Source organism: Danio aesculapii, chromosome 19 (genome assembly GCF_903798145.1).
Source record: "Danio aesculapii chromosome 19, fDanAes4.1, whole genome shotgun sequence".
In the NCBI taxonomy this organism is placed as follows: domain Eukaryota; kingdom Metazoa; phylum Chordata; class Actinopteri; order Cypriniformes; family Danionidae; genus Danio; species Danio aesculapii.
This window is the reverse complement of record NC_079453.1, coordinates 18,624,136-18,650,690: the sequence shown is the minus strand read 5'-3', so window position 1 is coordinate 18,650,690 and position 26,555 is coordinate 18,624,136. Positions and strand designations below refer to the sequence as shown.

Below are 26,555 nucleotides of genomic sequence, written 5' to 3'. Positions count from 1 at the left end.
TTCCGGTGTTACATAGAAATACGCTCGCTGATCTCTGTGCTTAAAATATTGTTCCTTTCAATTAATCGTTCTCTCAAAATGTCAGTTATCATTACAGCTCTGCTGCAGTTTTGAATTAAGTTTGGAATTAAAAAATTTTTTACAAAAGAATTCTAATCTTGTTTGCTAGCTACTCAGTCTTGACGACTTGTCTTGACCAGCTTCACTGTTGCAAAGACTATAGAATCCACTAAAATGTTTTTAAAGTGACTTTGACTGTTGACAGACAAGCAATGATGATGATGAGAATAATAATATTTATAACTAGATATTAAAGTTTGAGGACAAACTTTATGGTGGCTTGAAAAGCCGAGTCTAAAAGTTTGAAGTCTTTTTAAAGTGTAAATAACTGAAGCAGTTTTTATGAAGTTTGAAACAGTCGGCATAGATAAGTACATATATGTTAGCATGTTTCTAGGTTGTTGCTAGGCGGTTGCTAAAGTATTCTGAGTGGTTGCTAAGCAGTTGCTAACATCAATTAGCATGATTCTAGCATTAATTAGCATGTTACTAGCATTTTTCTAGCATGAATTAGCATGTTACTAGCATGAATTAGCAAGTAACTAGCATGATTCTAACATAAATTAGCATGTAACTAGCATGATTCTAGCATGAATTAGCATGTAACTAGCATGATTATAGCATGGATTAGCATGTATTAGCATGTTGTTAGCATGATTCTAGCATGAATTAGCATGTTTCTAGCATAGTTCTAGCATGATTTAGCATGTAACTAGCATGATTCTAGCACGAATTAGCATGTTATTAGCATGATCCTAGCATGACTTAGCATGTAACTAGCATGATTCTAGCATGAATTAGCATGTTGCTAGCATGAGCCTAGCATGAATTAGCATGCTACTAGCATGATTCTAGCATGAATTAGCATGTTACTAGCATGATCCTAGCACGAATTAGCATGTTACTTGCATGTTTCTAGCATGAATTAGCATGTTACTAGCATGATCCTAGCATGAATTAGCATGTTTCTAGCATGAATTAGCATGATTCTAGCATGAATTAGCATGTTACTAGCATGAATTAGCATGTTACTAGCATGATTCTAGCATGAATTAGCATGTTGTTAGCATGATTCTAGCATGAATTAGCATGTTACTAGCATATTTCTAGCATGAATTAGCATGTTACTAGCATGTTTCTAGCATGAATTAGCATGTTATTAGCATGATTCTAGCATGAATTAGCTTGTTTCTAGCATGAATTAGCTTGTTTCTAGCATGATATAGCATGATTCTAGCGTGAATTAGCATGTTACTAGCATGATTCTAGCATGAATTAGCATGTTTCTAGCATGTATTAGCATGTTATTAGCATGATTCTAGCATGAATTCGCATGTTTCTAGCATGAATTAGCATGATTCTAGCATGAATTAGCATGTTACTAGCATGAATTAGCATGTTACTAGCATGTTTCTAGCATGAATTAGCATGTTGTTAGCATGATTCTTGTATGAATTAGCATGTTACCAGCATGTTACTAGCATGAATTAGCAGGTTACTAGCATGATTCTAGCATGAATTAGCATGTAACTAGCATGATATTAGCATGTAATTAGCATGATATTAGTATGTTACTAGCATGATTCTATCATGAATTAGCATGTTGTTAGCATGATTCTAGCATGAATTAGCATGTTATTAGCGTATTTCTAGCATGAATTAGCATGTTACTAGCATGTTTCTTGCATGAATTAGCATGTTGTTAACATGATTCTAGCATGAATTAGCATGTTACTAGCATGAATTAGCATGTTACTAGCATGTTTCTAGCATGAATTAGCATGTTGTTAGCATGATTCTAGTATGAATTAGCATGTTACCAGCATGTTACTAGCATGAATTAGCAGGTTACTAGCATGATTCTAGCATGAATTAGCATGTAACTAGCATGATATTAGCATGTAATTAGCATGATATTAGTATGTTACTAGCATGATTCTAGCATGAATCAGCTTGTTTCTAGCATGAATTAGCATGTTGTTAGCATGAATTAGCATGTTACTTGCATGACTAGCATGTCACTATCGTGTTGCTAGCACCTTTCTAGGAAGATTAGCATGTCAGTAGGAAGTTTAAACTGTTAGCATGTGTTAGAATAGCTAGTCACAGTCTCTGGGACAGTTGCTAGGGTGCTGAAATTGGTTGCTAGGGAGTGGCTAGTAAGTTTAAAGGTAATCAGTGATTGGCTGCTGGCTAGACTGAGTTGAATGAGGCCAGACTCTAGTCTGTAGGACAGTCTGATACAGAGTTATGAACTCACAAAGGTTGATCCAATGTTAAGTCAATGACAGTCTTTTACAATGGAAGTCTATGGGACAGTTGCTAGGGTGCTGTAAGTGGTTGCTAGGGAGTGGCTAGTAAGTTAAGAAGTCATCAGTTATTGGCTGCTGGCTAGACTGAGTTAAATGAGTCCAGTAAGAAGTCTGTAGGACAGTCTGATGCAGAGTTATGAGCTCACAAAGTTTGACCCAATGTTAAGTCAATGGGACTTTTGGGATTTTTCTGGGTCGTTTTCGGAAAACCCAAAGTCGGATCAGTTAGAAAAGATATAGCAACCCGAGTCAGACCAGTTTGAGGGTTTGACGAAAGTTTGAAGTATGTAGCTTGAAAGGCTTAGGAGGAGATACACTTAGAAATTAGTCTCAGAAGAAGAAGAAGAAGAAGAAGAAGAAGAAGAAAAAGTTTTGATAGATAACAATATGCTGGCTTTTCAAGCCACCATAATAATAATAATCATAATATTAATAGGCATCATGGAGGCGCAGTGGGTAGCACGAACGCAAGAAGGTGACTGTTCGAGGCTCGGCTGGGTCAGTTGGAGTGTGGAGTGGAGTTTGCATGTTCTCCCCGTGTTCACGTGGGTTACCTCCGGGTGCTCCGGTTTCCCTCACAAGTCCAAAAACATGTGGTATAGGTGAATTGGGAAAGCTAAATTGCGTATGTGTGTGAATGAGTGTGTATGGATGTTTGTTTTCCAGTGACAGGTTGCTGCTGGAAGGGCATCCGCTGCGTAAAACATGTGCTGGATAAATTGGCGGTTCATTCCGCTGTGGCGTCCCCAGATTAATAAAGGGACTAAGCCAAAAAGAAAATGAATGAATAATAATAATAACAACAATGCCCCAAAAACTAAGATGATATATTCAAATCTGAATGTAGACATCGGGCATAATTGCTTTAATACATTTCCAGCCTATTTCTTTTCTGTTTTTTTTTTTTTTTTTTTTTTTTTTTTTCCTGTATTGGAATCATTGTAAATAATCTAATAATTATTATTGTAAATGATGTGTACCAAATGTATCTTCTGTATGTTATACAATAAATGCACAAAAAAATTATAAATTAAAACATACTACATTTCCAGCACAGTACACTGAAAAAAATGATGTCTGAAAAATTGTTGCAAACAATTTAAATGTGTTAAATTTAGTAATGTTTAACTTAATTTGTTAGTTTAAATTCAGCCCAAATAAACTGTTTACAACCACTTAACTTAAAAAAATTGTGTAAATCCAAGGAATCATCTTTAAATACATTTTTTCAGTGTATATTTGCCACTTCCTAGCAGTGGTGGAAAAAGTACTAAAAAAATCATACTCAAGTAACAGTATCATTACTTGCCGAAAAATGTAGTGCAAGTAGAGTAAAAGTATCTGTTGTAGATATTACTCAAAATGTGAGTAAAAAGTAGCCCTTTTAAAAGTACTCAAGAGTAGTGAGTATGAGTATTACACTGTGAAATGCTGATGCAGTTACATGCAATTTATGCGAGTGTGTGAAAACTTACCATTCTGTAGTGCATTTAGTAATTAGGCATTTGGCAATTTCAGTCATCATACAGTAAACATCCTTCATCTTCTATTTAAAATGAGTTAAAACAACACAATTCTTACTTCTTACAATTCTTTTTGGAGGGGGGCAACATCATTGTTTTATGTTCAATCCACTTGCATTTGTAAAGACGATTACGTTAACTTAATTGATTTGTGTTGTGACAACATTTCATGATTTTATCTCGTGGTGCAATAAAATGAAACTAGACCTGAATGCGTCAAAAACCAAAGAAATGTTCATAAACTTTGGCAAAAATACATCTGCTCTCTAAAGGGTGGTCTTAAATGACACATAGGTCAAGGTCGTGTAGAACATCTAGGAAAATTATTGACAACTGGTTGAAATTTGATCAAAACATGCACACAATTATTAATAAAGCTGATCAGAGACAGTTTTTATTGCGAAACCAAACTGTTTTAATGCTGAGTTAAGAGGTCTTTAGACCTTTCATTTATTTAAAGTATTTTATCCTTTTCCTTTATTTGTTGGTTTTCCTCACTGTAAAAAACAGGAATCATCTTCAAGCAATTGAAAATGTGTGCTCAAAAATTTGGGGAGCTTGCATCCTACACTGAAAAAAATATTAATTGGATTTACAATTTTTAAAATTTATGTGTTTGCAATGAATTTATATGGGCTAGATTTAAACAAACAAATTAAGTTGAACATTACTAAATTTCACTTGTTTGTTTAAAATCAGCCCATATAAATTGTTTATGACCACTTACCTTAAAAAAGTAAATCCAATGAATATTTTTTTTCAGTGTAGCAGGTGTTGAGGATAACACATCAAATAATAGGAGATAGCACACTTGGGCGACGTCTAAGGACAATAAAATGTTCCACAAATCGTTATATATTTACTTTTGTTCCCAGCATTCTTTTCAGTGAATATAGTCTCATTTTTGTGACACCGTACAACAATAATTCATATTTTTGCATTACTGTTGGGGTAGACTTTAATAAAATACAATTTAATGGAATATTTCATAAGTAATCGACTATTATGAGGGATGTAAACAATTATAATGGTCTCAATGCATTTCCTGTTTTACATTTTTATTTTCTATAGCTTCTGTGAATCCAAAAAGGTCCACATATTGATAAATAATGTTATGATAGCTGTTTTAAAGGGCACATAGGTTACCCCTTTTTTCATATTTAATATAAGTCTTTTGTGTCCCCAGAATGTGTCTGTAAAGTTTCAGCTCAAAACACCCATCAGATTATTTATTATAGCTGTCTGAAGTGTCTATATTATAGCTGGAAAAAAGGTTTTGCTGTTTTTTTTTGTACTGGTCCTTTAAGGCTAGTCCTCCCCGCCCTCAGGAAGCAGATCTCACGTAAAGTGTGTGAGAAATACTACAGTAAGAACTTTAACAATCAGTATTTGATGCATTTTTTGTGGAGTTACAACAATGAGTCACACACAATGTCATTACAAAAATCACAAACACACACAGCAAGGACACAAACACATAGCGCGCGCACACACACACACACACACACACACACATAGCGCAGACATACGCACACACACAGTTCAGGCACGCAGACACACACACTTAGCTCAGACACGCAGACACACAGACACACAGCTCAGACACGAAGACGCACACACACACAGAGAGAGAGAGAGAGAGAGAGAGAGAGAGAGAGAGAGAGAGACAGCACGTTAAGCTTTGCATGATTGAAGATTTTTATGTGACATGATACTGGTAATATCCACTGCTGTATGGATATCTCTTATATTAATGTACAAAATAAACCTGATTTAACGTCCACAAACCGCGATTGAAGCGTCTTCTTTTATAATTGTTCTGACACGCGGCTGTGCTGATTAAATGCGTCTGAAGTGAATCGCTGTAATTCATTACACACATGCTCTGTTTTAAAACATTTTAAACTTGTAAAACTCACTCTTGATCACGTTTGATGATGATTGATGATCCTAGCGAACTGAACAGACCTTTTATTCCCAGCTGCTTTGCACTCGTCCTGACTTGATTATATGATTATACACGTGACTACCAGACATGTTAATGCGCGCAGCTGTCAATCAATATTAGTGGGCGGGGGGACCGCTCTCCTACGTAAAGTTGCGGTCGATCTGGAAACAGCTCCAATTGGTCCACCGTTTTTATGTTGTTAAATTTGAAAAAAAAAAGGACTGGGTGTATTTATTTCACTCCAATATGACAGTTTATACACTATACTTACACACATTTTTGTCCAAACAGCTTGAAAAGTAGATTTTTCACCATAGGTGCCCTTTAACATGAAGTTAAGATTGAATTGCCTCTTGTTACAGTTATGAAATGACATGACAACATTGAAATTGTCTATATGAATGATACTCATTTATTGTATACTAATACAATTATAATGTATAGTTGTTGTATTTAAATTACTGTGATGGCTGGATTTAGGGTTGGGGTAGATGCTGCACTCACACACAAGTGTACCACGCCAAAGCCCAAGTGAACCGGGCTCAGGCCCACCTCTTTCAAGCGCGCCAGGGCCGGCCAAGTGAAACGTGCCTGAGCCCGATTCAGAGCACTCACACTTCTCAAACGATCCGGGAAACGGGCCTGGGCACGGTTCGGATAGCATGCGAGTTGGCCCTTAGACCCAATCTCAATTCTACCCCTTAGCCCTTCCCAAATTCTCTTTAGCTTGAAGGCGTAGGGCTAAGGGAAAGAGGTAAATAGCCCTTGGAACGAAGATTTTTCAGGACCACACTCGAAACCAAGAGGTAAGAAAATTTCACAGAATACTCGGACCCGGAAGTAAGGAGATCCACAAATTTGTGTTGTTTGTCATTATAAACGAATTTTTACAACAAACAAACACATTTTAATATATCCATAACCGCGTTCATGTTTTACCGCCATGCTTTTTAAAAAAACGCTAAAATGCAAAATTTTGCGATCTATAATCCCTATTAATAACTCCTGTACAGCAGCCCCACAACATTCTGACACATTATGGTGTCTGCTATAATGTTAATGTTGTGTTTGTGTGTTTACATAGATGAATTTGGCCACTGTATGAATACACAGTACATTACGATCTTATTGCCACATTATATCATTATGATAACATAAAATATGCCTTCTGTGATTTCCTGAAGATAAATACTAAAAAAATAGCACAACTGTAATAACTATAGCAGTGGCGATTGTCTGAGCTCACATGAAGCAAGAGATTGCGATGACATATGATGACATGTGCAGGTGCTGTAGTGCTGTCCCAATTCTTAGGGGTAAATTTTGAAGCCATTTCCCTTAACCTTCGGTTGTAAGGGCCAAAGCGAAGGGGAAGGGGTAGGGGTAGGGGTAGGGGTACAAAAATAGAATTGAGATTGGGCCTTATAAAATACAATTATTTAATAATTTCATAAATAAAATAAATATTTCTCTTCAAACGTCTGGCCACAGCTGTATCCCTTCTAGCAACAACCCCTGAAAGCATAAGCAAAAATCATTAATAAAACACTCAGCTGAATCATGAATCATGGACCTCTTCGTAATGATAAATGATAGGTTTTCTCTTTCTCCTGATATCCACTTGTCCTGTTAATCTGTGTTTAATTAAACATGATGGAGCTAATTTTTTTAGACTTCAATGATTCCTTACTCATAAAGAGATTATGACCCCTCCAGGACTTGTTCTTGTTATTTCTCAAGGTCTTCCTGATGCCTAATAAACAGCTTACATGTTCAAGAATAAAATTTGCATTTAGTAAGTTACAGTGTTTTCTTTTAAAGGAAAAAGTCGTTATCAATATTAAATGGTGTGAAAGACCTGTGTTTGTCTGAAATGTGACTCTCTCTGGGCCCTATTTTAATGATCTATGCGCAAAGTCTAAAGTGCAGGGCACAAAAGCATTAAGGGTGTTTGACACTGTGTGTTCCACTTTTGCTATTTAAAGGACGGAAAAATATGCCTTGCGCCGCGGCTCATGGTCTATCAGAGCTGAGCTTATTTTCTTAATGAGTTCTGGGTGTGTTTTGAGAATAAACTAATCAGAGTCTCATCTTCCATTCCCTTTAAGAGTCAGTTGCGTCGTGCCATGGTGCATTTGCTATTTACATTGCGGACTTTGTAAGAGTAAAAGCTGAACACTTCACTAGCGAGAAAACAGTTAAACAGAGCATCGCCAGCACGAGGATAAAGACTGAGCCTCCTCCATTTGGCCTTTACTTTCACTTTCACTTTATCTTTCGTGGATAAGGAAACGTGTTGGACGCTCTCACCCAAGACATCCATTAGCCTACACAATTAATTTTGTTTGTTAAGTGCCAAGAAAACTATTCGTAAATTCAGTTTTAGTTTCCAGCAAACGAATAAATGAACAATAATAACGAAGTTATTTCCAAATACACATGTAATGCCCATATATTCATATAATAAATACTACTACTAATAATAATAACATTATACAAAAGCAAATTGTCGTGAATAAACTGAAAAAAGCCCCCCCCCCCACGTTTACTACGGTAATTCTTTTTCATTGCTTTCATTGCTTCACATTCTGTACATCCTGCGTGTTTTAAGCAATGCACACAACTGACATGCTCTGCGCTGGACTTTAGACCTGCTCTCAGCTGGTCTTTTGAACAGTCAATATTATTTCCTCTAAATAGCAACACATCAACAATCAACATCAACATCAACAATGCGCCTTAACACACCTCTTTTCTTGACCAGAACACCCATGAGTCCACAAAGTCCACAAAGATTTGCTATTTAAACAATGTGGCGGAAGACGGTAAAATTTATGTTGCGTTGATCTGAAAATAGCAACGAAAATAGAAACGAAAGAACTCTTGCGTCTTATTGCGCCTGGTGTCTGATAGGGCCCTCTAAGTGAACACAGGAATTACCACACAAATAAATAACTGAAAACACAAAACATGGGAAAAACATTTTTTTATTGGCAACATGCAAAATACAGTCCTGGTTTCTGTAGTAAGCAAGCATACATACATACGCTCTGAATAGTATGAAGAATAAATAGAAAAGAAAGAGAAATGTGTCTAATGCAATACCATAAACACACACCTAGTATTTTCAAACATCTGAAAAGTCTTTATGTTATTTTTTTGTTAGGAAATTCAACAAAACACGTCAAGAAACCTGTAGAAAAGAACAAAAAGTAATGGCTAAATACTACTTTATTGACAGAATTAAGTCCATTCCACATGCTTTCAAATAAATATGAATTTGTTAATAGAGCTATATACAGTTACCATTTAATTGTATGTAATATTTTTAAATAGTAAAGGCCTCACATTTGTAAATAAAGAGAATACCATTCAAAAGTTTAAGGTCAGTAAGATTTTTTTTTAAGTATTTCCTGAAGGGCTGTGGAGCGGGTTGGGGTGATGCTTAGTTGACCAAATCAGCATATTATGTTGAAGACACTCAAGAGAAGCTGATAATTCAACTTTATGTCAAATTAAAATATATTCAAATTGAAAATGATTGCATTTGGTTATCAAAGTTCTTTTATATTGTAATTCTGTTTCACAATATTGCATTTTTCTCTATAATTTTAATTACAATATTGCAGGTACTTATCTTGCAGACCCGAAACTTTTTGCTGATGAATTAAATCAATAAAATGGATGCACTTTGGATTATAGAGGACTAACAGTGTTTACTAACTGAGCATTGGTCATGCACTGGCCAATAACTGATAATCACTTGCCTCCTAAACGATTACATATTGGAATAGTATGCTATATTGGACCTTATATAGCCCTTGTATAGCAGGTCCATCAAAAATAATTAATAGAAGAAAAAACAGCTCTACAGATTGAATGTATGTTGAAATCGGTCATCTGAATCTAATGGAAGACAGTTCCATATTTCAGTGATCAGCTTTCATTTAATTTACACAGCATATGGCAGGGGATGGCAGATTAAAAGGCGCAAAGAAATGTATGTATCAATTGTCATGTTAAAGTGATTTACTCATCTTGAGATCACATTACCAGTAACTCCCCTGTAATCAAACCCTTTGTTGTGTTCCAAATACTCTTGGTTGGTTGCAAATACTGTACATCATAGGTATTAAACTCGATTCCTGGAGGGCCGCAGCACTGCACAGTTTTGCTCCAACCATAATCAAACACAGCTGATAGATAGACAGATGTCTAATAGATGTCTAATAGACGTCTAAACATAGCCATCTTTGCTAAAACATCGCTAAATTTGGGCTGTCAGTGAAAATCTTACAAATGTCTAAGAATAGGCTAGACTAGTCATCAAATAAACAGAAATGAATGACTACACATATAAAGTCGGTCTAATTTGTCTATTTGACGACTAGTCTTGTTTTGGGCTATTCTTAGATGTCTATTAGATTTTCCCTTACAGCCCAAGTTTATCCTTGTTTTAGCCAAGCTGTGTTCATTTAGATGTCTATTAGACGTTTATTAAACACAAAATTGCTTGCCGGGAGGTGTCCATCACTTATATCCTTCAGAATGCATTATTCCAAAAAGTCCCTTTTATATTGCCAACTGTGTGAGTATATTATTCTCACTCCAAAGTGTCCTTTGGATGTGCATTCACCCTGTACGAAATGCAGTCTCGGTTTTCTATGTTGGTCTGAAATTAATTGCACATGAAAATCCAAACAAATGTGTGATGGTGCGAACAGGCATTAAAGTCAGCGTGAAATTAAAGTTGCGATAGTTGTTTCCAGAGGTGGCTTATTTTTTGGAGACACCAGGGTCTGCAGCTGTGCCACTGGAGAAAGCGTAACGGCCAACTTGGATCACTTGTGCTTTGAATACCAATCGCATAATGGCCTTGATGTTGTTAAAATTGGGTTAAATTACTGTTTACTGACAAACAGAAAAAAACAACAATCATCGAAAATGTCATCCTACCTTCATCCTAAGATAGAAAATTAGCAGATTGGCTGTTCAATGGAAAAATGGCAAGCTCTTTTCCCATAAAAGTAGTTTGCTCAGCATACTGAAGTCTCTGCTGTGTTGACATCAGTAAGGAAAAAACACCCTTTGGTCTTCCCTGTAGTTCGCACCATTATGTTGTTTTAGCAAACATTGAAGGAATGCATTATAACTGCTTTTTCTCTTATGGCGTGTTTAGCTGAACTGACTAAATAAAACATAGTCTAGGACTAAAGCTGGGGCAAAAAATAGTTTGAAGGACTGGTTTTGTGTTTCTGGGTTTTTTAACAGCAGATGGGGCTCTAGGTTTTTATATACACAAACGCTCACACAAAAAAAGAGCGTCCATGTAAATTGACTTTTACAAGATTAACATGAACAGAGCTTACTATATGCACTATATACAGTTCCTAAATATATTCATAATTATTTCAAATGGTATTTGTATATAATGGGGTATATATATATTTCATAAGGTTCCTTTTAGAGCATTAATGTTATAATGTAATTACAATACATTTAGTTTAATAGACTTAAGCATTAATTTTGTTGTTCAAGCGTAAAATGAAATGAAAGACCACTAGCAATGTCAGGATCAGCAGGCGAGCGCAGAAACTCTTAAAGACATGTCTTAAAGACATGGCGGGGGAATTTGTTTGGTCTGAGACCCACTTTATATCATATATCTATCGGGCAGTGAAGATCACTGATTTTAAAGAAATAAGACTTTGGCAGAATAGAACGTGGCAATGTTATAATGGAATGACAGGCTGGCTGAAATTAAAAGCCTGTGTGCATATACCCCATTGGATGCAAGCATGGCTGCTCAGTAAATAGCACTTGTCGACAAACAGCAATAAGTTTGCTTGTTTAAGCCTAGGAGGATTTCTATGTGGAGTTGCATGTTCTCTCAGTGTTCATGTGGGTTTCCTCTGCATGCTCCAATTTCCTCTACAGTCCAAAGACATGTGGTATAGGTGAATTGGACAAAGTAAATTGGCCATGTGTAAATGGGTGTATCCCAACACTAAGGGTTGTACTCTCAGTGCTGAGTTCTGGCAGGAAGAGCATCCGCAATGTAAAACAACTGCCAAAAAATTGCCAGTTCATTCCACAGTGGTGACCTCTGCTAAAGCAAGGAATAAGCCAAAGGGATGCAAGCAGAGTATGGCTGTTTGTAAAGCATACAGTGCCATCTGCTGTTAAACACTAAGCTCAGAATCAATTGAAGAGAGAATATTGACAAATTTTGAAAATCTCAGAGTTGATTAAGTGGAACAATTCTTCTCCACAGCTCTAGCCAGGACGTGGTTTATACATTGGGAATTGTAAGGATGCTGGAAGGAATAATTATAAGTACACATGAATAAAAAAAATAAATGTGCACCAATAAACAATCTCAAATAAACACTGCAATTGTCACTTAAAATGAGTAGTGTTAACTTTGATATAACAGTGACTTAAAGTCCAAAATAAAACTAAAACTCAAATTCACCTTTAAGTGCACCTTTAAAGTCAGCACGAAATCAAAATGTATGCTTATTTTAATATTTATACAGTAGTGCTTGTTATAAACAATGTATTTATGCACATTATTTAGTAAAAAATGTTTGCGCTCCTATTATTTAATCAAATATCATGACCAGTGTTGGGGGCAATGCGTTTTAACTAACACGCGTTATTTACCATTATTTATTTAACGATTTAGAAGACCTCATGAAGAAATTTATTCAATGTATAAAGCTCAAAGATTTATTTTGATTTGGCAATGTTTTTATCATCTTATACTGTTCTTTTTGTTATTAAACATTTTTAATGTTTAAAATCTAGTTTTGCCCTAATATAAATTATTTCATGTTAGGATTGTAAGGATTTATTGCAATCTTTTTCTCAAGGGACAGGAAATTAACTTTTTATCAAATAAAATTTAATTAATAACACAAAATGTCAAAGTAGCAACTACATTACTTTATTTGCTGTCATTAATCTGTATATACAGCACCTGTACAATAGCAAAAGGGGGCCAAAGATTCCAATTCATATATGGGCCATTTAAGGCAAAGATTTGGCACTTATGGCACAATGTAATCTGAATGTGAGCCTAATGTGGCCCATGTGGAAAATGATAAATTTGGCCCAAACGACGGAGGACAAATGTGGGCCACAGCTGGCAAAAATGTGGTGTAGTCATTTAAGAGTTATCTTGGTCTAAACCCAAATTGTCTCACATGTTTAGGTGCAAATGTGGCCCAGTTATCTTAGGACATATGTGGGCCACTTTTGGCAAATATTCGGCACAGTAAGCTTTGGCTAATGTGGCTGTGAGCTCAAAGTGGCCTAGAAAAGATATGGAAAATGTGGGCCAGTTATCTTTAAAACAAATGTGTACCACTTTTGGCAAATATACAGTACAGCACAGTAAGCTCTGGCTAATGTGGTTGTTAGCATAAAGTGGCCTAGAGAAGACATGGCAAATGTGGCCCAGTTATCCTAAAACAAATGTGTACCATTTTGGGAAAATATACGGCACAGTAAGCTCTGGCTAATGTGGCTGTGAGCCTATAGTAACCCAAATAAGATATGGCAAATATGGGTGTGTATCTCTGGCTAAAGATGGTGTGAGCTCAAAGCAGCTGAGGTAAGATGTGGCAAGTATGATACTGTTATCCTAAAACATATAATAGTGATACAGTGATCATTTGATAATTTTAGCGGTCAAACCATGGTTCTTTGACATGGGAGATAGGGGTATAATAGCTCATTTGTGGCCAAGATCTGGCAAACAGGAGCGGACCACCCTAGAGCCATTATTCCATTCAGTATGTGGTCCGGGTGTAAGTGTCTGGTGTGGGCCGGATCTGGGCCAGAATAAAAGCAAACTGTGGCCCAGAATAGGGTCAGTTCTGGTTTATTTGGTTGAATTCTGGCTGATATGTGGTATTGCTATTTCTTAATTGGGGCCCAGATCTGGCAAACAGAAGCGGACCGCCCAAGTGCCATTATTCCATGCAGTATGTGGGCTGGATGTAAGTATCTGGTGTGGGCCGGATTTGAGCCACATAAATTCTGCTAGCAGAGAATGCACTACTTTCAAAAGAAACTTTCCCCAACACTGATCATGACCTTTCCTTCATCCTCGAAATGCCCTTTCTTCACTTCTGGTCACATGCAATGTTTTTATGGCAAGGCTATCAGTGCATGTCTCATTTCTGCCCTGCTTTTGTTCATTTGCCTTTCTTTATTCTGTTAGAAAAGTTTACTCTTGCACTAGTTTGAGCATGCGAATGGTGAATTCGAACAGTGTGGTGAAAAGGGGTGGGATAAAACAATGATACAGTGTGACACTGCAAAAAAACAAGCGATTCCTCCATGTTTTCAATTTTTGACCGAAAGGTCATAATTTGAATCATAAATTTACATTCACTTGATGGGAAGTCACAGGTCAAAGTTTACCAAACAAGCTTTGCTACTAAGCAAAATGTGTAATGTATTTAAATGGGTTTGCGTCTTTCTCGCATATGAATGTCAAGTCAGTGGGATGAAAAGTCTAGTGTGACCCCAGTTTAACAGCTGTGTAAGAAGAAACATGCCAATGCTACTGAAAAACCAAACACTAATGGACCTGCTGGATGGACCTGCTTGTCAATACCTATACTGATGCAGCAAGCTCTGAAATAATCAAAGAAGATATCTTGAAGCTGAGACACGGAGGTTGCTATATGACTTTATGGCTTTGCGTAGCTCAGGGACTAAATGCCCTGGAAGACTCATAGTCTGACAGGCCTTTGGGCTTGATGCCTTTTCCATTGTAGTAATCCACCACTTGATTGGGAACCTCAGCCAGCACACTTTTAGCCAGCGCTGCAGGAGATGCCTGTTTGGAAGAAAAGACAGAGGGAAGGATGAGAGAGAGAAAGGAATATAGATGAATCTCACACTCTCTTGTGCTTGAGTAGGTGATACAAGAGAGGTGTCACTCCTATTTCTCTCCGTCCACAAAACAAGTGGAGACAGACTGGAGAAAACACAGTAGGACAGAGCTAAAAATAAACATGTGCGCACACACATCCACACGCTCGGTTTCTCGCCGAAGCATTTGTATCGGACAGCCAACTTCACACTTCCAGAGCTGCGCTATATTTATGAATTGTGTGATATTGCAGAAGTTGACCTGAGGTAGCAAGTTTCCTTACAGTCGGCTTCTTAACTGTGAAGAAAAAAGCCAAACAAAACCTTCTCTGAAGTTTATTGGCCAAGAGGCCTTGTACGAAAGGTTCAATAAAGCACATGAAAGAAAACACAAAGCACAAATCCACCTCCAGTCACATTACAACTGGAAAATACATAATGGTGCAAAAATATGACATTAATGACAACATTTTTTGTCAACGAATTGCCTTTGGGAAATTTTTAATGCCCAAATATGTGGGCATGGATAAACAATTGAGGTGGAAGGTCAATAATAAACACTTGACTTTTTTCCATAGATTATTAGGACTGGTCAAGTTAACAAGGTATTATAGCGTTAAGCCAATAATTAATTAATACAACAATTTTTTTAATTGCGCATTAACACAGTTTTTTAATTATTATTTTAATTATTTTAAAAATCCCTTGTTGGTTGGCTCTGAATACACAACAATGACAAAAAATGGAACACATGGGGAGTGGGGTGCTGAACACTGGATGGATGTCATCATGCATGTCAACCGTTCCTTCATTAATTTTCCTTTGACTTAGTCCCTTTATTCATCAGGAATCACCACAGCAGAATGAACCACCAACTTATCCAGCTTATGTTTTATACAACGGATGCCCTTTTAGCTGCAACCCAGTACTGGGAAACATCCATACACACATACTCAACGGCCAATTTAATTGTATTCAATTCACCTATAGCATGGGTCTTTGGACTATGGGGGAAAAAGAACCCGGAGTAAACCCACGTGAACCCTTTGAGAACATGCAAACTCCACACAGAAATGCCAATTGACCCAGCTGGGACTCGAACCAGCAACCTTTTTGGTGTGAGGAGACAGTGCTAGCCACTGTGTTGCCGCGTCTCAACCTATGAGAACATTTGTAATGGGCCCAATGCTGTGTTTACATCAAGAGTGAAGCACCATGTCACTCGCTCTAGATTACATCATGGATGTTTTGCACTTGAAGCAAAGTTCCCCTTTAGTTGAACTTGTGCAAAAGACACAACTGATGTGAATTTACGCTGCCCAGTGGATTTATTTATGCTATATTCATGCAATTGCATTGACTTTGTGTGTAATCTACTCACACAAACACTTCATTTTGCTTTTGCTGTGAACCATGCATATTACAATACATATGCTGCAGGCAATAAAACTGTGAATGAACGTAAATCTAAAATCTAAATCAAACCTCTCACAGAGTCACACGAGCAACTGCTAATGGTGACTGTCAAGTGCCAAAGTGTAAGACCCATAGATGTAAGACCTCTTTTTTTGGTCAACCTGTTTTTTTCTGTTAAGGGAACTAAGTTGTGGAATGATTTACCTGTTAGCCCAAAATTAGAAAGTAATATAAATATTTTTACTAGTGTTCTTAAAAAGTGGTTAACAACACAAATAGCACAAATAGTCTACTAATAGTTTGTTTGATCATGTCGCCTTTGCTTTTGCCTGACAGTAATTTTATGTAAAGAATTATAATGTTGTGTATATGTATCTGTTTTATTATCATTTTGTCAAGCTTCCTGTGGACACGTGTTGAAAATTAGCAAGTGTGCTAAAACACCTAAACAATTGACCCTTCGCCAAGCCCTGCCCTGCTTAGTTACTGTTGCTACCCCTGTCAAGCTTTCGTGCCTTGCACGTCTATTACAATGTGTATGCGCCAGTGTCAGACATTGCCAGGGATATAATTAGTCATTTTTGGCAAACAGGTGAGATATCCGAGAAAGCCAGACAAAAAGGACTGCAGTATGCATTACAGGGGTATATTCACAACATAATACGCAATTGATTAGAAAATAATTCAATCAAAATTGAAGCTAGGTTAGCCTAGCCGCCTCATTCGCTGACCATTTAACAGATTAGTTCATGCACAGCAGGAGAGGTGAAATTTAAAAATAATCTAAAAATAACTAATTAAACCGTAATTTCTCTTTTTTAGCCAAAAAGCCTGATAAACTATTGTTGTGCAATGAAATATAGCATTACTAACTGACGAGGAAACAATGGAAACGCATGGACAGTGCTTCTACATAATTCATTCACAGAAAGAGCAGCCAGAAAGGGAAAATTGATGGATTTGTGCCGAATATTAGCATCGACTCATAACAATGTACAGTAGCTATAACTGTCAGTATATTTGTGTGCTCTTTATACAGATTGTATTCTAATTAGCAGTTAAGTGGAAGAAATAAATAAATTGAAATGCAAATCAATGTATAAATAGCAGATGTATAAATGTATAAATGCACAACGCTTTACAGTTACAACTTTTTTGAAATGTGTTACAAGAACCAAAATTAGAATATGTGTTTGTTTTGAAAAAAAACAAAAAAAACAATAAAAATCATAAGGAACACAGTAAATTTAGAAATCACTACATTCTTTTTTATTTGTGTTTTCCATACTGTCCAAACTTTTCCTGATTTGGGGTTGTACAAATTAAGTGAAACATATTTCATGTATGAGATTACTGGATAATAGTTTTCATTTTTCATTAAATCAAATTTAACAATCTATTTATTCAGTTAATGACTCAAAGAAATTATTGAAAAGAACATCTACATTTTTAAAGGGACCCTGTGTGGGTCCCATTTATGCACTGAGCTGCCAGAAGAATGGGCTTTTTCAGATGATAAAGAAAATTGTCAGATTAACAGCAATAACTGGGAGCTATTAGAAAGTGAAAAAGTGTTCTTTTTTTCAAATATAAAATTTTATATTAGTTTTAAATACTGTGCTTCTGAATTAGGAATGCTCATTGAATGCTTAAAAATGCTCTTTTAATCACATGTACATCAGTATTCACAGCCTTTGCTCAATACTTTGTTGATGCACCTTTGGCAGCAATTACAGCCTCAAGTCATTTTAAATATGATGTCACAAGCTTGGCACACCTGTCTTTGAGAATTTTGCCCATTTTGCTGTACCTCTCAAGGTCTATCAGGTTGGATGAGAATCGACGGTGTACAGCCATTTTCAGATCTCTCCAGAGATGTTTAATAGGATTTAGGTCTGGCTTCTGGCTGGTCCACTCGAGGACATTCACTGAGTTTTTGTGAAGCCACTCCATTGGTATTTTGGTGGTGTGCTTTAGGTTATTGTCCTGCTGGAAGATGAACAGTCGCCCCAGTCTGAGGTCAAGAGCACTCTGAAGCAGGTTTTCATTCAGCATGTCTCTGTACATTGCCGCATTCATCTTTCCCTCTATCATGACTCCAGCTTCTGCCGCTGAAAAACATCCCCACAGCATGATGCTGCCACCACCATGCTTCACTTTAGGGATGGTATTAGCCTGGTGATGAGCGGTGCCTGGTTTTCTCCAAATGTAACGCCTGCCATTTACTCCAGAGTTCAATTTTAGTCTTATCAGACCAGAGAATTTTGTTTCTTATGGTCTGAGAGTTCTTCAGATGCCTTTTGGCAAATTCCAGGTGGGGAGTGGCTTCTGTCTGGCCACTCTACCATACAGGCCTGATTGGTGGATTGCTGCACAGATGGTTGTCCTTCTGTAAGGTTCTCCTCTCTCCACAGAAGAACGCTGGAGCTCAGACAGAGTGACCATCAGGTTATTGATCACCTCCCTGACTAAGGCCCTTCTCATCCGATCACTCAGTTTAGATGGCCGGCCAGCTCTAGGAAGAGTCCTGGTGGTTCCAAACAACTTCCACTTACGAATGATGGAGGCCACTGTGCTCATTGGAACTTTCAGAGCAGCAGAAACTTTTTCTGTAACCAATCCTGTCTCGGAGGTCTACAGACAATCCCTTTGTCTTCATGCTTGGTTTGTGCTTTGACATGCACTATCAACCCTAGGACCTTATATAGACAGGTTTTTGCCTTTTCAAATCATCTTTTCAAATCAACTGAATTTACCACAGGTGAACTCCAATTAAGTAGCTGAAACATCTCAAGAATGATCAGTGGAAACAGAATGTACCTGAGCTCAGCTTAGAGCTGTACGGCAAAGGCTGTGAATACTTATGTACATGTGATTTTCAGGTTTTTTATTTTAAATAAATTTGCAACATTTAAAAAAATATATTTTTTTCACATTGTCATTATGGGGTATTGTGTGTAGAATTTTAAGAACATACATGAATTTAATCCATTTTAAAATAAGGCTGTAACATAAAATATTTGGAAAAAGTGAAGCGCTACAAATACTTTCCGGATGCCACTAAATGTCACTATATTGTCAGTGCCAATATCATAAAGCCATATAAAATAGCCTATAAAAGTGCACCAACGTATAGCGCAACTGCAATGTGTGTGTACCGAGTTTGAGCCCAAACAAAAAATCTATGAAGCATATAATTGTGTACTATTAGCTTAGTACTGTCAAATGTGACTGTACTGAAATTTATTAAATCATGTCTCCCTCATGTGCTGCTTCCAATGTGTTCTTCTCAGCTTTCATTATGTTGACTAAAACAATATTTATTTGATATTTTAAATTATATTTAAAATACTTTTATTAATTACATGCATTTCTTTATAAAGTCATTAAATGCACAATTTTTTTTTCATTTTAATTATCAAATGACATGAAAAAGCTGAACTTTGTATGAACTCAACTTCAGCGGCAAGGACACAGCTGGGTCAAAGCAGGACAGAACATATCTAACAGAAACAAAGAAACACTTTCGAACCAGGACTGTTCTACATGAGCGATTTCAAACGCCTTAATTAAACTAAACACAGGCCTACAAAATTTAGGAGCTTTGATGTTTTCCTTCCTTCTGTTCCAGCGCAGAGATGCTTGTTATTGGTGCTCAGACAGACAGCTGTGAGAGCAAAGCACTGACCTGAGAGAAGAGAGAGATGAAAAGGAGCCAGGATGCCTTCAGATGTAAGGCATCCTCTTGTACTTTGCTTTCTCAACTAAACCCTGACTGGAGCTACGGCGCTTTTTCTTAAATCATCAAACCTGGCATGAAGCATTTCTCTTCATTAGACACATCTGTTCATTAAGCTTTGATTTCTTAGTCATCCCTGTAATGTTTTTTCTTCCTATAATTGCGTTTTAAGGGAGTTTCATCTTCTCCTGACAAGATACTCTTAAAATTAAAGCTGTACTTAAAAACGAAAAGAGCATTTGTAGATTTGTGTGAACTAACAATGCAAACCTGTGGTCAAAAGTTTGGAATAACTAACATTTTTTGTGTGTTTTTCAAAGAAGAAACTACAGTGCCATTGACACCATCTGCCAATGCACTGATGAAATTAACAGTTGGATGTGCCAAAACTTTCTTCAGTTAAACGAAGAGAAAACGGAAGTCATTGCGTTTGGGAACAGAGATGAGGTTCTCAAGGTGAATGTGTACCTTGACTCTAAAGGTCAAACAACAAAAAACAAGGTCAAGAATCTTGGTGTGACTCTGGAGTCAGATCTGAGTTTCAATAGTCATGTCAAATCAGCATACTATCATCTAAAAAAACATTGCAAGAATAAGATGCTTTGTTTTCAGTGAAGACTTAGAAAAACTTGTTCATGCTTTCATCAGCAGCAGGGTGGATTACTGTAATGGAATCCTCACTGTCCTTCCCAAAAAGACAGTCAGACAGTTGCAGCTCATCCAGAACGCTGTGGCCAGGATTCTGACCAGAACCAGGAAATCAGAGCACATCATGCCTATACTCAGGTCTTTACACTGGCTCCCAATTACATTCAGAATAGATTTTAAAGTATTATTACTGGTCTATAAATCACTAAATGGCCTAGGACCTCCAAACATTACAGATATGCTCATTGAATACAAACAAACCTAACAGATCACTCAGATCTTTAGGATCAAATAAACTAGAAATTCCAAGAGTTCAGTTAAAGCAGGGTGAATTGGCCTTCAGCTGCTACACCCCTCACTGCTGGAATCAGCTTCCAGAAATGATCAGATATGCTCCAACATTAGGCACGTTCAAATCAAGACTAAAAACACATCTGTTTAGCTGTAACTTTACTGAATGAGCACTGTGCTACTTCCGACAGATCGCACTACTATGTTTTTCTATTCTTTTTCATTCTTTTATAACCCATTTTAACACATTTTAACACATTTTTATTTCTGTTTTTTTATCAATTCCATTATTTGTTTTTATTTTCTTATACTTGTCTCTTTTATTCCTGTTTATGTAAAACACTTTGAATTGCCACTGTTTATGAAATGTGCTATACAAATAAACTTGCCTTGCCTTGCCTTATCTATGGGAGCTAGATCTTTTAGCTCTACGGCTCCTCGACTATGGAACTCGTTTCCATTGGATTTAAGGAACAGTGATAGTCTTCACACTTTTAAAGTAGAGTAATGTAAGGAAGTAAAGTAAGCAAATACAGTAAGTACTGTAAGTAAAGTAAGGTAAGCAAGTAAAGTAAGTAATGTAAGAAAAGTAAGCAAGTAAGTAAAGTAACTGAGTAAAGTAAGTAAAGTAGGTAAAGTAAGTAAAGTAACTATGTAAAGTAAGCAAGTAAGTAAAGTAAGTAACTCACAAGTATGAATTTACTCATGTTTGAAGTAAATATATAAAGTAAGTAAGTAAGACTTATTTCAAACTTCTGACTGCAAGTTCCAACCATATTTTACTCACATGTTTGAAGTTGCGGAAGGGCACAAACTGCACAATGTCCCTCAGGACAGGTTCTCCTTTCGGAGAGCGGAGGATTCCATCATCACCATCCAACATCTGCATGTCACTGAAGTCTGCACTTCCTATGCCAACGATGATGACGGACATGGGCAGGTGTGATGCGTGAACAATCGCTTCTCGTGTGTCTGCCATATCTGTGATCACTCCATCCGTCAGGATCAGCAGTATGAAGTATTCCTAGGTAATTAGGAAAACATAATAAAATCAAATGATAATCTCCGTTGTAACAAGCAAAATGTTTCTCATTTTATTTTTAGTGAACCTTTCTTAATTTGACAATAGAAGAAAAATCCTGATTATGATTTATACTGTGCTCGTCAATGGTATGTTTTAATATAATCATCAGCAACTGTTTTTTTTTATAAGAAAGGCTGTAAAGCAGATGGTGTCAATATGGTGCTGTGCAGAAACAGTGTTTTTTCTCTCCCACTAACCATGGCTTCTTTGGTGTGCATCTCCTCGGAAGCAGAGTTAGCAACTTTCTGGATGATTGGAGCAATATTAGTGGGGCCATATAACTGGATTTTCGGGAGGCAATTCTGATAAGCCTCAATGACACCTTGAACACCTGCAAAACACGCATATAGTCCATCAAGTCATCTGCAAAAGAGACACTCTATTCTATTCTCGTTTTTATTTGAAACTTGTCCTAAAGTGTTAGTTCACCCAAAAATGAAAATAATGTTATTAATGTAGCGAATTAGCTCAAAGAAAATCAAAGATTAATTTAAAAGGGGCTTTTAAAGAATAAATTGTTTAAATCCGAACAAGCGAATCGTCCGGCAATCGTTCGAACAGACAGTTGACTTCAGCTATTGCTATCAAAAATAAAAAACAATTTATGTTTAAGCTGGGTAACAAGATCAAAGTTTAAGACATTAGATTCATAAATATGCACAGGCACCTTTCTTATACAGCATGAAAACACAGAGTTTGAGACAGTGTAATGATAGAAAACCTCAGATTTTGTAAGATCAAACCAAGCGAACCAAAAAAAATCAATTTAACCCTTCTAAGGTTTCTTTAGGGTTACATTTACACCAGTTCCATGGTAATCTGGAGGTGTTCCTCGTGTTCCTTTTGTGATGGAAAGAATCTGTTTAGCTAGTGGTCGGCTCTTTGTCTTGTGAGTCTGTTATGTCAAGTTGTCGAGGCAGCAAAAGGGCTAGTTGTGTTGACTTCTGGTTTTGTGGCATACTAAACTTAACTAGATTTTTGATGGAAAAGAAAGAAAGGTTTCAGAGATGGGAATGTCTGAGCTGTGGGGATAACCCATTTTTGCTAGGGTCCAGGTCTCCTCATTGGACCCGAAGAGAAGCTGTCCTGAGCTGGAAAGGAACAACTCTCTCTTTCTCTCTCTCTCTCAGGGCCTTTGAGTGTTTTCTGGTGTTCTTTTGGGGTGCAGCCTTAGTCACCAGCTATTATAAGGGTAGTTTTGTACCACCTTCCGGAGCCGAGTTGACTAAAGAGAAGTTAACTCCCAAGAGGCATGTTTTATAGTCTTTTGTTCTGAGGCGTAGTGATTTGCATATGCATTCTGGATGACTGCTGATGAAGAAATGTTTAAAGTTTCTTAAAATGTTAATATGTTGCACACGTATTAACATAAAATGTAAACAATCATTCAGTACACCAAATTAGCTTTGCATGGACATCAAAAACATGAACCAGCTATGATCTTGTTTAGCTGTGGTAGAGTTAAACATTGATTGCAGGAGGATTAAGCCTGGTTTATACTTGATGCGTCCGCTTGTTCACTTGAGTGCGCGCGGCGAATGTGATGTCATCGCAGAGTTTGCAGATGTTCGCTTTGGGTGCGTGCGGCATGATTTTGGCTGGCAGTGCGTAGGGTATTTTTTGAGACTCGAGCAAACAGTGGGCGCGGCACCGCAACTGATTTGAGTTGAATATGAACCACTTTGAAGAGATTTTGTCTGAAACAGGATGACTGTACAGACATCTTTATGTCCCGTGATCAGAGAGATAACCAGATGATCAATAATTCTTGGCTAGAAATTGCAACAGCAGTGGGAAAGGAGAAAGTTTTTGTTAAAAGGTTTGGAAAAACCTAAGTTTATTAAAACCAAAAGAGGCCATGGCAAAAGTGGAGACCCAGGTACACAATTACAGAAATATGTTTTTCCAACTGTCATAGATTTTACACTGATGTATTTTGTTTCATTTTGAATTTAAAGCAATTTAATAGTTACAAAACTATAATGAAGTCACAGAATAATTTCTTTGATAACTGGAAAGAAATATTTAAACCTATCGGTTTACAATATACTGATGCCCTGTTTCTCTGGGCTTTATTGGTGTAATCACGTTGGACCATTATTGACTTTTTAGCATAAGTAGAGGACAGAAACTAGCCAGACAATAATGTGTAAATTGTTGAGCGGGCTAAATATAAAAAGCATCTGTTTTGCGATAATAAACATATGTTTGTAGAGCAACCCATGTTCTGTTGTCATTAATATTTTAATAAATTGTAATAGGTATAAATGTCCGAGACATGATCAAAAGCAAGTGATGACCAATAATTATTTGCTAGAAATAGCAACACCAGTGGGAAAGGAGGAAAGTTTTTGTTAAAAAGTTAAGAAAAACATGAGGGATAAGTTTGTTTATGCCAAAAGAAGCCATGGCAAAAGTGGGGACCTGGGTACACAATTACAGAATAAGTTTTTCCACCAGTCATAGATTTTACACTGAAGTATATATTTGTGGATCGGGCTTAATAAAAAATAAAAACATCAGTATTTTTTAAGTAAGTGTACTTTTTTTTGCTTTTATTCTAGACATAATAAAAATATATTTGTAGAGCAACTCATGTTCTCTAGTGATTAATATTATAATATTATAAACTTTAAATGGTAAAACTGTCCCAGATATGAACAAAAGCAAGTGATGCATCAACGTTTGATTAAAAAAATCTTGAATGGTTATAAAAATGCTTATAATCATTAAAATAATGTATAAAAACATAAAAAAAATTATTAGTTTAAAAATATTTAATGATATTATGATATGATGTAGTTCCGGAAACTTCCTACTTCTCTGTTTATCCGTCTGATTTTACGGTAGGTTTCTTTTGACCGCCCACTGTCGTTTGAAAGAATATCACAACGGCGCACACGGCAAGTATAAAAGCCTCGTTCGTTTTACGAGGTGCACGCGCAGTCAGTGGAGATGCGTGATGCGGTGCCAGGTGAAAGTATAATTCCAGCTTTAAAATCCTAATATTTATACATGAGCAAGAGACTTGTTGCAAAACACCTGATTACACATAAAGAGAGAATAAAGGTTTACATTAAAAGCATCTGTCTGTGTGTCCATTTCTGAGCATTCCATCATTCCATACCTTGGAATCATATTACACACTGACCATCCAGTCTTTTCTGGGTGGGAGAGGTTGATGGTGTATTATTTGTGAAATAAAGCAAAATAATTATGTGTCCGATCGGCCACATTTGTTACATTAATTACCCTCATGTCGTTCCGAATCCCTAAGACCATCTGTGATCTTTAGAACAAAAATTAAGATGTTTTAAGTGAGTTTTGAGTGCTCCTTGCTCAATTAAAGTTAAGAAAAGATCCTCAAAATACATGCCTTCAGCGGTTCAATCAGAATTTTATTAAGCTACAAGAATATGTAAAATATATATAAAAAAAAAAAAAACTTTTCAGTGTCACTATAGGGTGATTGGTCACACCTCTGACATTACCTCCTCTGACGTGCCTGTGTTGACATCTCGTCACAGCACAGTGCTCATGATCATGCACACTTTACTGACATTGAGGAAAAGTTTATTGCTTTTTGTGCCCCCAAAAATATTCTTGTAGCTTATTAATATTAAGATTAAACCACTGAATGCATATGGTCTGTTTTAAGGATGTTTTTTGTATCTTTTTGGACTCTGAAAGGGTTCAGAAATCTTGTCTATGGAGAATGAAGGAGCTCTCAGATTTTACCTAAAATATTTGTATTCCAAAGACAAACAAATGTCCTAGGGAATTGGAATGACATGAGGGTGAGTAAATAATAACAGATTTAAAATTTCTGAGTAATCTAACTCTTTAAGCATCAACATTATCCAGATGTCATTTATGGGGTAAAAAAAACATATTTGATTATAATCTACAGTATATAAATAAACAAACACCACCATGACTCACCAGCACATTCTGGATTGTCTTCGTCAAAATTCACAGCAAAATCATGAGAAACCTGAAGAGAGGAGGAAAAACAAAACAGTTTAATGCACAAATCTAAAAGCGACAGCAACAGCAGTTAGACTATTGCTTTTAGAACCTTCAAAGACCTCAGAGAAATGGATTTAAACTTTAAACTTGGCAATAAAAGATAACACGATTAAAGTCTAACAAATGTCCTGGAAGAACTAAAACAATTAATTTCTTTATTTTATGGTTCATTTATATTCACAGCCATTGCAGCAAATGGGTGGGTAAAGGCCATGCATAAAACATGGAGCCTCCCTGTGGTATGGACTCCGGTCAGCTAAAATGCTTACTTAGAGTCACATCCAACCACACTGCAGCTATGACCTCTGGTTAAAACATGGTAACCAATCAGATGACCTGATTTTGACTGATTGGCATAGATTAGTAGGAGTGATGAGGTGATTATTTTAAAAGGGCATTAGTAGTTCATGAATTATTCAGAAATATTATGTCAGGTAACAGTGAGGGATTCAGAGCACTCTAGTTTCCATGGCAATTTATCGTATAGTATGGGAAATCTCCTGCAAGTTAAAGTTCTGTCTGTTAAAATCTCTAGTTGAGTTTAGATTGAATCCAATCAAGAAATAAATAGAAAATGTAAACACATTAAAGATATTATTAAAAAAACATTATATAC

General features: G+C 36.6%; 1 protein-coding gene across 1 annotated transcript in view; it reads right to left on the bottom strand.

The window, feature by feature from the left end:
- Positions 1 to 12,650: 12,650 nt before the first annotated feature.
- The window catches only part of cpne4b (copine IVb), an 89,752-nt gene continuing 75,847 nt past the window's right edge, over positions 12,651 to 26,555 (bottom strand). Inside the window, exons 13-16 of the mRNA XM_056480330.1 lie at positions 25,853 to 25,904; positions 22,108 to 22,241; positions 21,614 to 21,850; positions 12,651 to 14,697 (exon numbers count right to left, since the gene is read on the bottom strand). Of these exons, the coding sequence (XP_056336305.1) occupies positions 14,566 to 14,697; positions 21,614 to 21,850; positions 22,108 to 22,241; positions 25,853 to 25,904 (555 nt within the window). The 3' untranslated portion in view covers positions 12,651 to 14,565. The remainder of the gene's footprint in view (positions 14,698 to 21,613; positions 21,851 to 22,107; positions 22,242 to 25,852; positions 25,905 to 26,555) is intronic.